This window comes from Peromyscus leucopus, chromosome 4 (genome assembly GCF_004664715.2).
Source record: "Peromyscus leucopus breed LL Stock chromosome 4, UCI_PerLeu_2.1, whole genome shotgun sequence".
In the NCBI taxonomy this organism is placed as follows: Eukaryota; Metazoa; Chordata; class Mammalia; order Rodentia; family Cricetidae; genus Peromyscus; species Peromyscus leucopus.
Window position 1 is genome coordinate 150,268,936 of NC_051066.1, and position 13,886 is coordinate 150,282,821.

The window sequence follows — 13,886 nt, forward strand, 5'->3', positions numbered from 1 at the left end:
ACTCAAGGGTTTATTTTGTCTCACAGTTTGAGGGCACACTCCATCAGAGTGAGCAAGGCAAGGTGGCAGGATCAGCTCTGCCAACGGCAGTTGAATGTGTGGCAGCCGGTCACAGCACATCCACAGGCACTCAGCTTGCTTTTTCCTCAAGACAGGGTCTCCAGCCCAAGGTGACCTCAAACTTCCTGTGTGGGTGAACCTGAACGCTTTTTAAAAGAACATTTCAGGGCCTTCATGATTTTTAAAAAGACTTATTTTTATTGTTTTAAATTATGCATGCGTGCATATGAGTGCAGGTGCTGTAGAGATTCAAAGCAGCAAATCCCCCTGGATCTGGGTTTACAGGCTGTTGTGAGCAGCACAAGGTGGCTGCTTAGAAACTCAGGTCCTCTGGAAGAACAGTACGTGCTGAGCCATCTCACCAAGTCCTGACTTTGAACTTCTGATCCTTCTCTTCCATGACCACTGATGCCTTTTACTCCTTGCGAAGTTACCAGAATGCTTGCTACGCCCAGGCACAGAATAGGTGTGGTTGTTAGGGTGCTGCCACCAAGCTGCCTATGAAGTAGCACTGCCTGCCTCGAGCTTCTCTCACAGGCAGTGCAGACTCTCTTCATTTAAACAGAATCAATGAACGAGGCAAGACTGGCGATTGCGGAATGAAAGTGACCATGGTGAGGATTGATACCAGACGACAGACGCATGGAGGAGGGCAGATCCCGCACTCATTCCATACAGAATGCAGACTCGCTTCTACCCTGCACACACCTCAAACTCTTCATCCGCAAAGCATCCACCCCACAGCATACACCGCATCCACCCCGCACTCACCACCACCCCCGCTCCCCGCCACCCGGCAGAGACCACAAACTCAGCATCCACTCGCACAGAGGGCGGACCTCTCATCAAACCTACAAACTGTAGACCTAACATCCAGCCCACACTCATCTCAGACCCTGGCATCCTCCTGTTGCTGCTCGTCGCCATCTTCCTCAGGGTGGCTTCCTACATTGACTCCGCAGCGGCGAGCCGGTGGGGTGTGGTGAGGTGGGAACCGGATTAGTAGTCCCGCGGCCACGCCCGGAACTACGAGTCCCAGGGGGCTGCGCGCGGAAGGGGCGTGGTCACAGGGCCTGGGCGCCTCCGGCCCTCCCAGGAGCCGGATCGTTGGTCCTATGTTAGTTTTCTGGAGTGCTAGTCTCCATCGTGGAATTCTTGACATCTATGGAGTGTTCATTGTGCGCCAAGCACCGGTCCTCAAAACTAGCAGCTGAGGGGGCGTTGTCCTTACTTTTCAGAGGAGCAAACTGAGGCCCGAAGTCAGGAGCCCTGCTAAGTAATTGGTTGAAAGGGTTTTAGGTCACAAGGTGTTCTTTCCCCAGATATGGTCTCTCAAATACCGTGATTTAGCCAGAGTACAGCTCGCGATACAGTGGGGAGAACTGGGAGACACTATCTTAACCAAGTGCGGCTTGAACCTAAGTGTCACCAAAGCTGTCCCATGTCTCCTGATAGGATGCGATGCAGATCAGAAGGCAGTGTTCTTGCCCCCCGCCCCCCCCAAAAAAAGTAGTATCTCAGCTGTAACAAAAGAGTCACACGAGAGCCTGCCAGGAGCAACATGGTACAGAGAGTTTGGGGATATCTCAGTGACCATCTTTCCTGCCTGTCAAACCTGAGGAGCAGAAAGAGGGCACCAGAGCCTAAATCTGGAAGGAATTTAACAACTTGATAGGGCCAAATCCGGTGGGCACACACACAGAAAGATCGCCGAAGCTGCTGGTTTATGTGCAGAAGCAATGGCACAGACTCCTTTGACCAGAAGAGTTCAAGGGGGTGGGGAGATGGCTGGGGGTGGGGGCAAGGCCCTTGTTGCTCCAGCCTGAGGACTTGAGTCCTGAGCCCCCTCACCACATAAAGAGCAGGCACAGAGGAGCGCTGGGGGACAGGGGTGGGCAAAGATGAAGCAATCCTTGGAGCTCACTCACGAGCCAAAATGGCAAGCTCTAGCTTCACTGAGAAAGTCTATCTCAAAAAAGGGAAGTGGAAGGGGCTGGAGAGATTTCAAGGTCCCGGAGCCACACACGAGTGGCCAGGCTCCTTCCCTAGGACCTCTAACTGCCAGCCTCCACCCACAGAGCACTCTAGCTGCGCTGACTGCTGGACCCTGCCCCCACCCTACAGAGTAAAAAGCCCAATCTCTGGATATGAAATCCCACCAATCTCAACCCTGGGAAATTCCACCCTGAAAAGTTCGACCCCCCTTCCCAAGAAACTCTCAGGTGACCCCTTTCGGGGGGTGGGGGGGTGGAGCTGGCAGTGAAGAGGGAGAATTTGAGCAGCATCTGGATATAAAAGTTCAATGAGCCCCCATGAGGGGGGGCACACATCATTTCCCCTGGTGTTTAAGGGTGTCATTTGTTGCTGCTGCAGTGATAAATAATTCAAAATGCCCTGCCCTGTGCATCACTGTGCCAGCAGTACTAGGCACCTTGGCCCAGCTCTCTTGGTGCACTGAGTTCAGTCCTGAGACATTCTGTCCCTGCTCTGCAGAGAATGGGGGCGTGGCGGGTGAGGGAAGGGTCTACAAGAGATGCAGGAGTTCCCTGCAGGGCCTCATGGGCTGAATTAAGGTTTAGGTACTCTATCCTCAGCATAGTAGCGAGTCATTGAAAATTTGATTCGGATTTAAAGAGTTAAATCCAGTCTGACTTAGCAAGCTTGGCTTTTAGATTCCAATGGTTTTGGTCACCATAGCAATGGCTGTGCGGACACAAATAACGAAGCATACGAAGCTACAAACGTGAGCACTGGGGGATGTAGAGGGAACCGGTTCTGGGTGAGCTTTGCTGGAAAACATCCTGCCCACACACAGGCTCTGATGTGTGAAAAGGGCTCTGTCACGAGTATGAACGAAACCACAGAGCCAGGATGCAGGTGCCATAGCAACCCCAGGTCCAGAGGGCTCCTCTTCTGTATTTTCAACAGCACCCCAAGGAGCATGGGGCAGGGGTAGGGAGGTCAGAGGCCACGTGAAGAGGGCCCTGTCAGCTTCTTCTGTAATTCTGATAAGCCCCAACAGAACCCGGCACCCTCATTCTGAAGATGAGAAAATCGAATTCAGAGGGATGGTGCTGGCTGCTGGCACGCTGATGCCAGGCACCAGTGGCATCTGGGTAGAGAGCTCCGCCTATCCCCTTCCTCCCTGTAAGCATTGCATCTCAGATGGTGAGGTATCCCGGCAGTAGGGAGCCAAGGAATGCCACCAAGTCACTGTAAGCATAGCAGTTTACAGCCCCGCTCCAGGGAAAGGTTTCCCCAATGTAACAACTCTGCCGCAGCAGGGGAGGTTTCCCTAGTGAAGTTGTTACAGCTCTGCTCTGGTCGGGTGAAGTGTCCGGGCACTGCTTAGGTGCTCCTGAGTGTAACAACTCTGCTCTGCTAGGGGAAGGTTTCCCCTGTGAAAAGGTTCAAGTTCTGCTTCACTCTGCTCCGGCTTCGGCTCCAGAGAAAGCTGTTACAACTCATGCCAAAGTGTCACACTGCACAACCAATCTCACTCAAGAGAGTTACTAGGAAGGAAGAATCCGCGAGGGCGGCTGCCTTTAGGGTGAGGCAGCAGCAAACTGAACAGGGTACAGACCTTATATAGGATGGGGGGGGGCTTTCCAGTGTAGTTTAGGATTGGTGGACTTTTCCATGCTCACGGGCGTGGGGGGTTGTGCTCAGGGGGCTCAGGGCAATCCCTGATTTCAATCCCTGTCCCCAAGTCAGGGTCAGGGTGTTTTTCCTTGGCCTCTTTCTCTCTACACTACCACCTGGCTTAAAGAGCATGTTTCCATTGACTAAAGTGGGAAAACCGTGAGCTCGAAGCTAACTTGGGTTACACAGGGAGACACCGTCTCAAAAAAAGAAAGGAAGGAAAGGGAAGGGAGGAAGGGAAGGAGGGAGAAATGGAAGGAAAGGAAAGGAAAGTACCCTAGCAGAAAGGAGCAGAGCGTCCACAAAAGAGTTTTCCCAAAAGAGCCTCCCTCCAACTTGGAGCCGGCTCTCAAAGCCTGAGCATCACCAACGGGCTTTCCGGAGAAAGCCGAAAGTGAGAAGCTGTTGACCGAAAGTTGCCGAGCGTTCACGGAGATAGACGAAGAACTGCGGAAAGGGTCAAGTCGCGCGTCCCGAGAGCCCGAGCTCAGAACGGTCGCCAGGCGGAACCGCTCCGGGAGGGCGGAAGCGGGGGGCAGGACGGTGTCGTGTGGCGGAAGAGGCCCGAGGATTTCCGAAGCGAGCGGAAGCGGCGCTGCCGGGGTCGGGACGAGCCGCAGGCATGGCCGAGGCGTCCTCGGAGCGGGAGGCGGAGGCCGAGGCGCTGGCCGCGGCGCGCGAGCGGAGCCGCCTCTTCCTGAGCGGCCTGGAGCTGGTGCAGCAGGGCGCCGAGGCGCGCGTCTTCCGCGGCCGCTTCCAGGGCCGCGCGGCCGTGGTGAAGCACCGCTTCCCCAAGAGCTACCGGCACCCGGCGCTGGAGGCGCGGCTCGGCCGGCGGAGGACGGTGCAGGAGGCGCGCGCGCTGCTCCGCTGCCGCCGCGCGGGTGAGACGGACGGGACGGGGCTGGACGGGGCTCCGAGGCCGGGGAGACCGGACGGGACGGGACTGGACGGGGCTCCGAGACCGGGGAGACCGGACGGGACGGGACTGGACGGGGCTCCGAGGCCGGGGAAACCGGACGGGACGGGTTGGACAGGGCTCCGAGGCCGGGGAGACCGGACGGGACGGGACTGGACGGGGCTCCGAGGCCGGGGAGACCGGACGGGACGGGTTGGACAGGGCTCCGAGGCCGGGAGACCGGACGGGACGGGACTGGACGGGGCTCCGAGACCGGGGAGACCGGACGGGACGGGTTGGACAGGGCTCCGAGGCCGGGGAGACCGGACGGGACGGGTTGGACAGGGCTCCGAGGCCGGGGAGACCGGACGGAACGGGACTGGACGGGGCTCCGAGGCCGGCGAGACGGGACAGGACGGGACTGAACAGGGCTCCGAGGCCGGGGAGACAGGACTGGACGGGACTGGACGGGGCTCCGAGGCCGGGGAGACCGGACGGGACGGGGCTGGACGGGGTTCTGAGGCCGAGGAGACCGGACGGAACGGCGATGCTTAGGAACTCACAGCGTAGCGCGGGAACGCCATTCTGCTTGGTTCGCGTGCAGCTCCGCAGCTGCCTCTCAACTTGTCCTTTAGCCTCAGTTTCCCCGTTTCTACCGTTTCCGCTTACCGTCCTCCCCCTTCCGTTTGGTAGTTTTAAGCAGCAGATGCCTTGACAAACCAGGCTCTGCGGATTCAGATTCTAAGCGCTGCTTCCCGCCTGGCCCTTCAGCAAGTCGTCTAGCACCCGACCCCCCCCCCCCCCCCCCCCCCCCCGACTCCCATCTGCGCGCCTCAGTTTCCTTGTGTGTAGCGGGAACCTCAGGGATGTTGTGATCATTAGAGAAGGTCTATGTGTCACATGTTGTATGTTGACAAAGCAGTCAATAAACGTCTGATTTTATTAAATGATTCTTTTTTTTCTCAACATTATTTACACCCCCACCAACAAAACTGCCCTCCAGAGAAACTGAGGCACAAAGGGAAAGTGCCCGAGGTTCCACAGCCACTAGGTGGGCTATCTGTGGCTCAGAAGCGTGGACCCTTTGCTTTTACACTTACTGGTTTTTAGGCGTAGACTCTCACTGGGCACTGATAGGTGCAGGGCCGTCTGGGGAGACTCCACAATGACCGGACCGGTATTTTCTTGACCTAGCGGAGTTAATGGAGTTATAAAGTAGTGTTCATATTTTCTGTCTCACCTTCTTTTATAAGTTTTATCAGACGCAGATGGTGGCTACCATCGTTGACAGGTCTCCAGTTTCTAGGAGAGTCCTGAACGAGGTTGACATTCAGGAGAGACTCCTGGAGTTATCCGAGCTTTTGTTACCACATCACAGTAGTGGAAACTGAGACAGGGAAGCTAATGGAACCTTGAGGTTTCACAGCTAATGAGGAGGGAGCTGGGATTTGAACCCGCCGTTCTGGGAAAAAGATGAGTCTGTAAGATGACATGCTACTTAGCCTCCTGCTCGTCAGGAAGAAGCTGTCAGACTGGAGGAGGCTTCCCTTCTGACTTTTTTTTTTTTTTTAAGTTTATTTTTATTATATACACAGAAGAGGGTGCCAAATCTCATTACAGATGGTTGTGGGCCACCATGTGGGTGCTGGGAATTGAACTCAGGACATCTGGAAGAATAGTTGGTACTCTTAACCTCTGAGCCATCTCTCCAACCCCCCCCCCCTTTCTGGCTTCTTAATTCATTTGGTTTTTTTGTAGCATGAATTCGGGTCCTAAGGTGGCTTGAGAAAGGAGGAGCAAGCTTTGACACTTGTAGATGTACCCTGGTCTTGTCTCAGGCCATAGTCCTGCAGGGTGTGAGCAGGGCAGGCTTCTGGTTAAGATGTCATTTTTACCGTATTCCTACACATGTTCCAGAGTAAGTAGATTTAGAAGGAAAATCTGGCTTCACCTATTCAGGTGACGCCTGCCTTCATAAAGACTGGTTCCCCTGTGTGGGTGACGCCCACCATCATAAAGACCGGCTCCCTGTGCGGGTGACGCCCGCCTTCATAAAGACTGGCTCCCCTGTGCAGGTGACGCCCACCATCATAAAGACCGGCTCCCTGTGCGGGTGACGCCCGCCTTCATAAAGAACTTACTCACTAATCACGTGTGTGTTCCTCACAGGAATAGCTGCTCCGGTTGTCTTCTTCGTGGACTATGCTTCTAACTGCTTGTATATGGAAGAAATCGAAGACTCGGTGACTGTTCGCGATTATATTCAGTCCACTATGGAGACTGAGAAAGACCCCCAGTGCCTCATGGGCTTGGCCAGGAGAATCGGGCAGGTTCTGGCTAGAATGCACGATGAAGACCTCATTCACGGGGACCTCACCACCTCCAACATGCTCCTGAAACGGCCCCTGGAGCAGCTGCACATTGTGCTCATCGACTTCGGGCTGAGTTTTGTTTCGGGACTGCCGGAAGATAAAGGCGTCGACCTCTATGTCCTAGAGAAGGCCTTCCTCAGCACCCACCCCCACACTGAGACTGTGTTTGAAGCCTTTCTGAAGAGCTACGGTGCGTCCTCCAAGAAGTCCAGTCCAGTGCTGAAGAAGTTAGATGAGGTGCGCCTGAGAGGGAGAAAGCGGTCCATGGTCGGGTAGCTGTAATGACTGGCTCCCAGGGAGAACGCTGTGGACGAGGCTGGACCACAGGCTGTGGGTCTCACAGGGAGAACGCTGTGGATGAGGCTGGACCACAGGCTGTGGGTCTCACAGGGAGAACACTGTGGATGAGGCTGGACCGCAGGCTGTGGGTCTCACAGGGAGAACATGTGGACGAGGCTGGACCTCAGGCTGTGGGTCTCACAGTGAGAACATGTGGACGAGGCTGGACCTCAGGCTGTGGGTCTCACAGTACAAATGCTGTGTATGAGGTTGGACCACAGGCTGGGGGGTCTCACAATGAGAACGCTGTGGACGAGGCTGGACCTCAGGCTGTGGGGTTGTGTTAAGTGGCCTGTGCACCGTCACCTGTGGTTCACTGTTCTCAGGAGCTTAGTGTACATAAGGCCTGTTCTAGGCAGAACTGAGTGAGTAGCCCAGGCTGGCCTTAAATTCATGGCAGTCCTCCTACCTCAGCTTGCTGGGATTGGAGATTATAAGCCACCATGCCTGGCTTTCCACTGGTTCTGTAAGAAATGAAACATCAGCTATGACTATATTTTTATGTCTTGCATATTTATTTTGTGTGTATACACGTGTATGTGGAGGTCAAAGAACGACTTTTGGGAGTCAGGTTTCTGGTTCTACAGTATGGATTCTGGGGATTGAATCCAGCTAATCAGACTTGGCTCCAAAATCCTGTCCCCATCTCACTGGCGTACTAAACAATTTTTGTATCAGTGGGCCGGATGGGGATGGGATGGGGTGGTGGCGGCTGCTGGGGTACATATCCTCTTGTTTGCCGGAGCAGCAAGTGCTCTTAACGGCTGAGCCATCTCTCCAGCCTCCTAAAGAAATACATATATATATATTTTAAATATTTCTTTTTACATGTGTGTATGTCTCTGGGTATATGTGTAGGCCAAAGAGGGTGCCCGAACCCTTGGAGCCCGAGTTAAAAATCTGGTGTGAGCTGTCCTATATGGGTGCTGAGACACAAACTCTGATCCTGTGGAAAAGCAGCACACACTCTGAATCACTGAGTCTTCTATCCAGCCTGTTTATAAACATTTTAGCTAATACCAGTATCCTTATTTTCCTCAGTGGAAAATTACAGGATTACACACAGTTCAGATCTACAAAAATGTAGCTCGTGGGTTTTTCACCCCCAGAGTATCATGAAGTGGGAAAACCAACAAAAGAGCATCTTCATGGACGACAGTTTATTGAGAGTGGGGGCGAGGTGGATGACACCCAGTTCTAAGGAATCTGAGAAGTAGGAGACAGTTCTTGCTCTCAGCCCTTTTAGACTGACAGGATAAAAAGCCAGGATAACCGCTTTCATGGAGAGGACAGGAGCCAGTTCTGTGTGGGGCGTTGGGGAGGGAATCAGGCGGGCAGCAAAGCTCTCCGCAACTCAGAAGGCAGAGATGAACTCCCCGCCCACAGTCTGGAGGATAACTTAGAGCAGAGAGGATGTGCAGCTCCAGTCTTGGTACTTTGGAGCAGAGTCTGGTGCCGATAATCTGTTCCATTCGGGGCGTTGGTGGAGACAGTCAGGGTTTGGTACTCACACAAGGTGAGCAGCTGCTTGGAGATGGGCTGGGGAGGCCAACACTGCTTAGGACAGTGTTCATCTGAAGATAGCATCTGAGTCCAGAGTGCCCTTCCGAAGCCAGCTTCTGTCTAGGTAACTGCTTACACCCTTATCATTTTCTTTTTGTTTTTGAGACAGGGTTTCTCTGTAACAGCTCTGGCTGTCCTGGAACTCAACTCTGTAGACCAGGCTCACCTTGAACTCACAGAGATCTGCCTGCCTCCTGCCTCCCCAATGCTAGGATTAAAGGCGTGCGCTCATTTTCCTATGAAACTGTCCTCCCTTCCTATTCACTGTGCAGGGGCAGCGCCTGCAGCCCTGGAGAGGCCCTGCCAAGACAAACAAACAAAAACCACATCACGACACACCTGGCTTCTGTGATGTGTGAAACACCCACACTGAACATGTCCTTAGTGCAAACGGCATATACACACACACACAATTACAGCACAGCTGAGGTGGATGGTAGGGTGGCCAAATGGGATGAGTCAGTGACAGATGGAAAGATGGATGATGAAAGCAGACGAATGTGCTCTGATATTTTGTTTGTGACCTAACAACTAAGGCTTTCCTGAAGATCGGAGTGCAGAACTAAGCTACTAGTTGGCCATAGAGGCCAAGCAGTGGTGGCACACACTTTTAATTCTAGCACTTGGGAGGCAGAGGCAGATGGATCTCTGTGAGTTCAAGGCTAGCCTGGACTACACAGTTTATCCAAGCTGGGCGTTGGTGGCGCACACCTTTAATCACAGTGCTCAAGAGGCAGAGGCAGGCAGGTCTCTAAGTTTGAGGCCAGCCTGGTCTACAGAGTGAGTTCCAGGACAGGCTCCAAAGCTATAGAGAAACCTTGTCTCAAAAAACAAACAAAACAAACAAAATCCAGTCTTAAAAACAGCCAGGCAGTGGTGGCACACACCTTTGATCCAAGCACTTGGGATCTCACGCCTTTAATCCCAGCACTAGGGAGATGGAGACAGGAAGTGATATGGCTGGGCGGAGAGAGGAATATAAGGCGGGAGGAGATGAGCTCAGGGCCCCTTTCAGCCGAGGATTTCGTAGAGGTAAGAACTAGTGGCTGGCTGCTCTTCTCTGATTTTTCAGCATTTACCCCAATATCCGGTTCCGGGTTTTTATTAAGACCAATCAAGATTCGTGCTATAGACATACTCTTACTTTGAAGAAAATCCTCAAGTTCTACCCCAGTAATGCTGCTGCTTTGAGCCTGCTCTGAACTCTGGTAGGCGTGGAGGTGTATGTTTGTACATTAAAATATGGAGCTAGTTAGATGTCTCGGCCATAAAGAGGAAGTACTGCTCTTGCAGAAAACCTTAGTTCCTAGCTCCCACATTGAGTAGCTCACAACCCCCTTGTCCCCCAACTCCAGCAGATCCAACACTGGCACTTTCACTCACATGTGTCTGTACCAATACACAGGCACACAAATACACATAGTTTGAAAATCTTTGTGGGGTGGTGGTGTTCAAGATTGTTTTTCTGTTGTCCTGAAACTCACTCTGTAGACTAGGCTGGCCTCGAACTCACAGAGATCTGTCTACCTCTGCCTTCTGAGTACTAGGATTAAAGGTGTGCACCACCACCACTGCCTGGCTTAAAATATTAAAAAAAAGAAAAAAAATGCCTCGAAAAAACTAAACAGTGGGGAAGGCAGCTAAGCCACGGTGCAGAGACAGACACCCAAGAAGGCAGGCTGTCCAGCCTGGCAGGAGAAGAAGGAGTCTGTGTGTGCTGGGGGGGGGGGGGCAGACAGGCTCCTGGAAAATCAGACACACCCAGATCCCAGACCTCCGGACTGGCTGCCTTGCTATGTGGAGACATTACTCAGGAAAGCAGAGGGTAAGGAGAATTCCACTGGGGGGCAACTCTGCTACTGATCAACTCCAAGAGGAAGAAAACAATAAAAAGGTACTGGATTCTGTCTCTTAAGCAAGCTGAGATACTCCTCAGAGTCACCCTAGCTTCCCAAAATGCCAGAGACCCAGGTGCAGGACGTTTCTTATTCAAACTGTAACCCATATTAACAAAATGTACTTGTTTGTCTGGAACTCAGGTTTACATATTTAGTCGTCTCAGGAGGAGACGGGCAAAAACTATGAATTACTTCTCTTGTTAACAGCTTTAACTATCTAGCAAGCAGGTTAAAGTAAGGAAGGGTTCATTTAGCTCAGAGGTGGAGAGGATGCAGTTCATGGTGGGAAGGCGCAGTAGCGAGCTCTAGGCTTTTATAGATGGAAGCGGAGAGATGCAGTGGCGTTCAGCTTGCTTTCTCCTTTGCATATAATCGGGATGGTACCACCAACATTTGGGTGGGTGGTCTTCTCAGTTAGCCTTCCTAGAAATGTCCTCATACTCAGGGATGTGTCTCATAGGTGATTTCAAATCTAGTCAAGTTGGCAGTGAACGTTGACGATCAGGGACAAAGAACAAGGGAGAGATGGACAAACAGCCATGTGATCACAGATAGCATGTAGCAAGAAAAGAGCCAGGGACAAATGACCTGGACTGGGAGAGAAGGGAGGAGAGGGGAGGAGAGTGGAGGAAAGTGGTCTGTCCAGGGCTAAATCAAGGAAAACAGCCACAGTGCTCCCCTAGTCCAGCAAGAGCAAAGAGGCCGTTGTCTCCACACAGTCAAGTCCCACCTGGCACTGGAGGAAGGAAAGGGTTCAAATAAAAACTGTTGCTGGAGGGCCAGTGAGATGGCTTCAGCAGATAAAGAGGCCTGCTGCCAAGCCTGATGACCCGAGTCACCAGGACAGCCTCAGAGTTCTACTTCACGGGAGCCATAAGGTGATAAACGCCTCACTTTTTTGTTCATATTTATTTATTTATGTTGGGTCAGTGTCTTGCCCTGTATCCCAGGGTGGTCTCAAACTTGTCCCAGTCCTCCTGCCTTAGCCTCCCAGAGTGCCATAGTTATAGGTTTTGTTTTAGTTAGTCTTTTTAGTTATTTATTTTGAGACAGGATCTCTCTATGTGGCCTTGGCTGTTCTGAAATTCACTGTGTGGATCAGGCTGATCTCAAACGCACAGAGATTTGCCTGCCTCAGCCTCCTGAGTGCTGGGATTAAAGGTGTGCACCAGATACCCAGTTGTTATTACTATTAATTTTTTTGTTTTGTTTTTCAAGACAGGATTTCTCTGTATAGTCTTGGCTGTCCTGGAACTCACTCTGTAGTTCCTGGCCTCAAACTCACAGATATCCATCTGCCTCTGCCTCTGCCTCTGCCTCTGCCTCTGCCTCTGCCTCTGCCTCTGCCTCTGCCTCTGCCTCTGCCTCCTGAGTGCTGGGATTAAAGGTATGCGCCACCACTGCCCAGCTATTACTATTAATTTGACCAAGTTGCCCAAGCTAGCCTTGAACTCACTTTCCTTCTGCCTGGTCTCTGAGTAGCTGGCATCACAGATGTGCACCACCACCCCAGCCTTGATGCATAATTTTAAACCATTAGTTATTTAGACCATTTGTCTTACAGCAATAGATAATTTACAGGAACTAGACACCATCTTTTCAAATTGCAAGTAAGAAAGTCGTCAGGGTAATGTGGAAGCAGGTGATGAGGGAGGGGCTTCAGACAGGATAGGAGAGGCCTCCTGTTGGTGACACTGAACCGAGAACAGAATAGAATGGCGGGAAGGGGCCAATGACATGCTTACAATCTCAGTAAATAGTACACACCTCATTTCAGAACCAAAAGGCTCCAGGAACTATTTTGAATAGAAATTTGTAGATAATAGTATCTTCCTACACTCGTAGTTTTAATAAATCATAATGGCCTTAAAAAGATGAGCCAAGAGAAAGCAGTATGTAATTTACTAGTTTTATTTCAATAAACAGGCGCGGTTACACTAGACCACAGGCTCAAGCTGCCACCCGCAGGCGGCATCCTCCAGCCCTACCCGCTGCAGCTACAGCCCCACCAGTCCTGAACCAGTCACTAGCAGGAGGGTCCATGCCCAGGGTTTCCGGTGAGGGTGGGTACCTTTCTCAATAGTCTCTGAGGAGAAGCAGCGGAAGGGAGGAAGGGTTTGTTCAGCCCACAGCCTGAGAAGGGCTATGGTCCATCATGCCGGAACAGGCTTGGCGGCATGAGCATCATATCCACCATAGTCCCCATGGGACAGCCAGTCTATAAAACCCCAAGGCCCCAGCCAGTGGGCACACACGCCTTTAATCCCAGCACTGGGGAGGCAGAGGCAGCCAGATCTCTGTGAGTTCGAGGCCAGCCTGGTCTACAGCGTGTGTTCCAGGACGGCTGTCACACCCCACTTCCTTTAGCAAGGCTCCACCTTACAGACTGCTCAGCCTTCTGATGGAAATGTCACCACTTGGAGCATATGATCGTGATTATTGTGCTTTCAGACACAACAGGTAGTAAGCACTATTTGGTGATATGCCAGACAAAATGCATGTTCCCTTGACTTACGAGAGTTGTATTTCTGGAAAACTTTATGATATTAAACCTCTACAACTGGAAGTAGTGGGACACACTTGGGAAATGGAGGCAGGAGGATCAGGAGTCCAAAGTCATCCTCAGCTACATACCGAGTTCAAGGCTAATCTGGGTTACATGTTTCTAGGAGGTAGGGCGAAAGGACCCAAGCTATGCAAAACATAGTGCATGCTTCTATGCAAAGTAGACTTCGTTCCTAGGTCCTGTCCCTGTTAATACACTTCTCAGCTCCAAGATTGTCCAGCCACAGGGCACACATGTAATCCTTGCCCTATGGGCTGACCTAGACCTGGACGGTATAATTCCAGCATCCCCACCATCCCTACTATAACAGTAACAGTATTTCCTCAACACAATTTCAAAATGCCAGCTGTGGCCCAGACCTGCAACCCATCTACTCAGGAAGCTGAGACGGGACATTACAACTTCAGGCCCACCTTGACTTCAAAGCCAAAGTAACTTGATGAGACCCTTCTCAAAATAAAATATAAAGTGAAGACTGAGGGTATAGCACAGTGATATATCACTGACCAAGCACATATATGACCCTGGGTTCACTCCCCACTACCCCA

The 13,886-nt window shown here is 52.0% G+C and overlaps 1 protein-coding gene across 1 annotated transcript; it reads left to right on the plus strand.

The window, feature by feature from the left end:
• Positions 1 to 4,150: 4,150 nt before the first annotated feature.
• LOC114692652 (EKC/KEOPS complex subunit Tp53rk) lies at positions 4,151 to 7,807 on the plus strand. Its single transcript, XM_028868546.2, has 2 exons — positions 4,151 to 4,586; positions 6,770 to 7,807. The coding sequence occupies exons 1-2, from the start codon at positions 4,325 to 4,327 to the stop codon at positions 7,246 to 7,248; spliced, it is 741 nt and encodes a 246-aa protein (XP_028724379.1). The 5' UTR covers positions 4,151 to 4,324; the 3' UTR covers positions 7,249 to 7,807.
• The last annotated feature ends 6,079 nt before the right edge of the window (positions 7,808 to 13,886 follow it).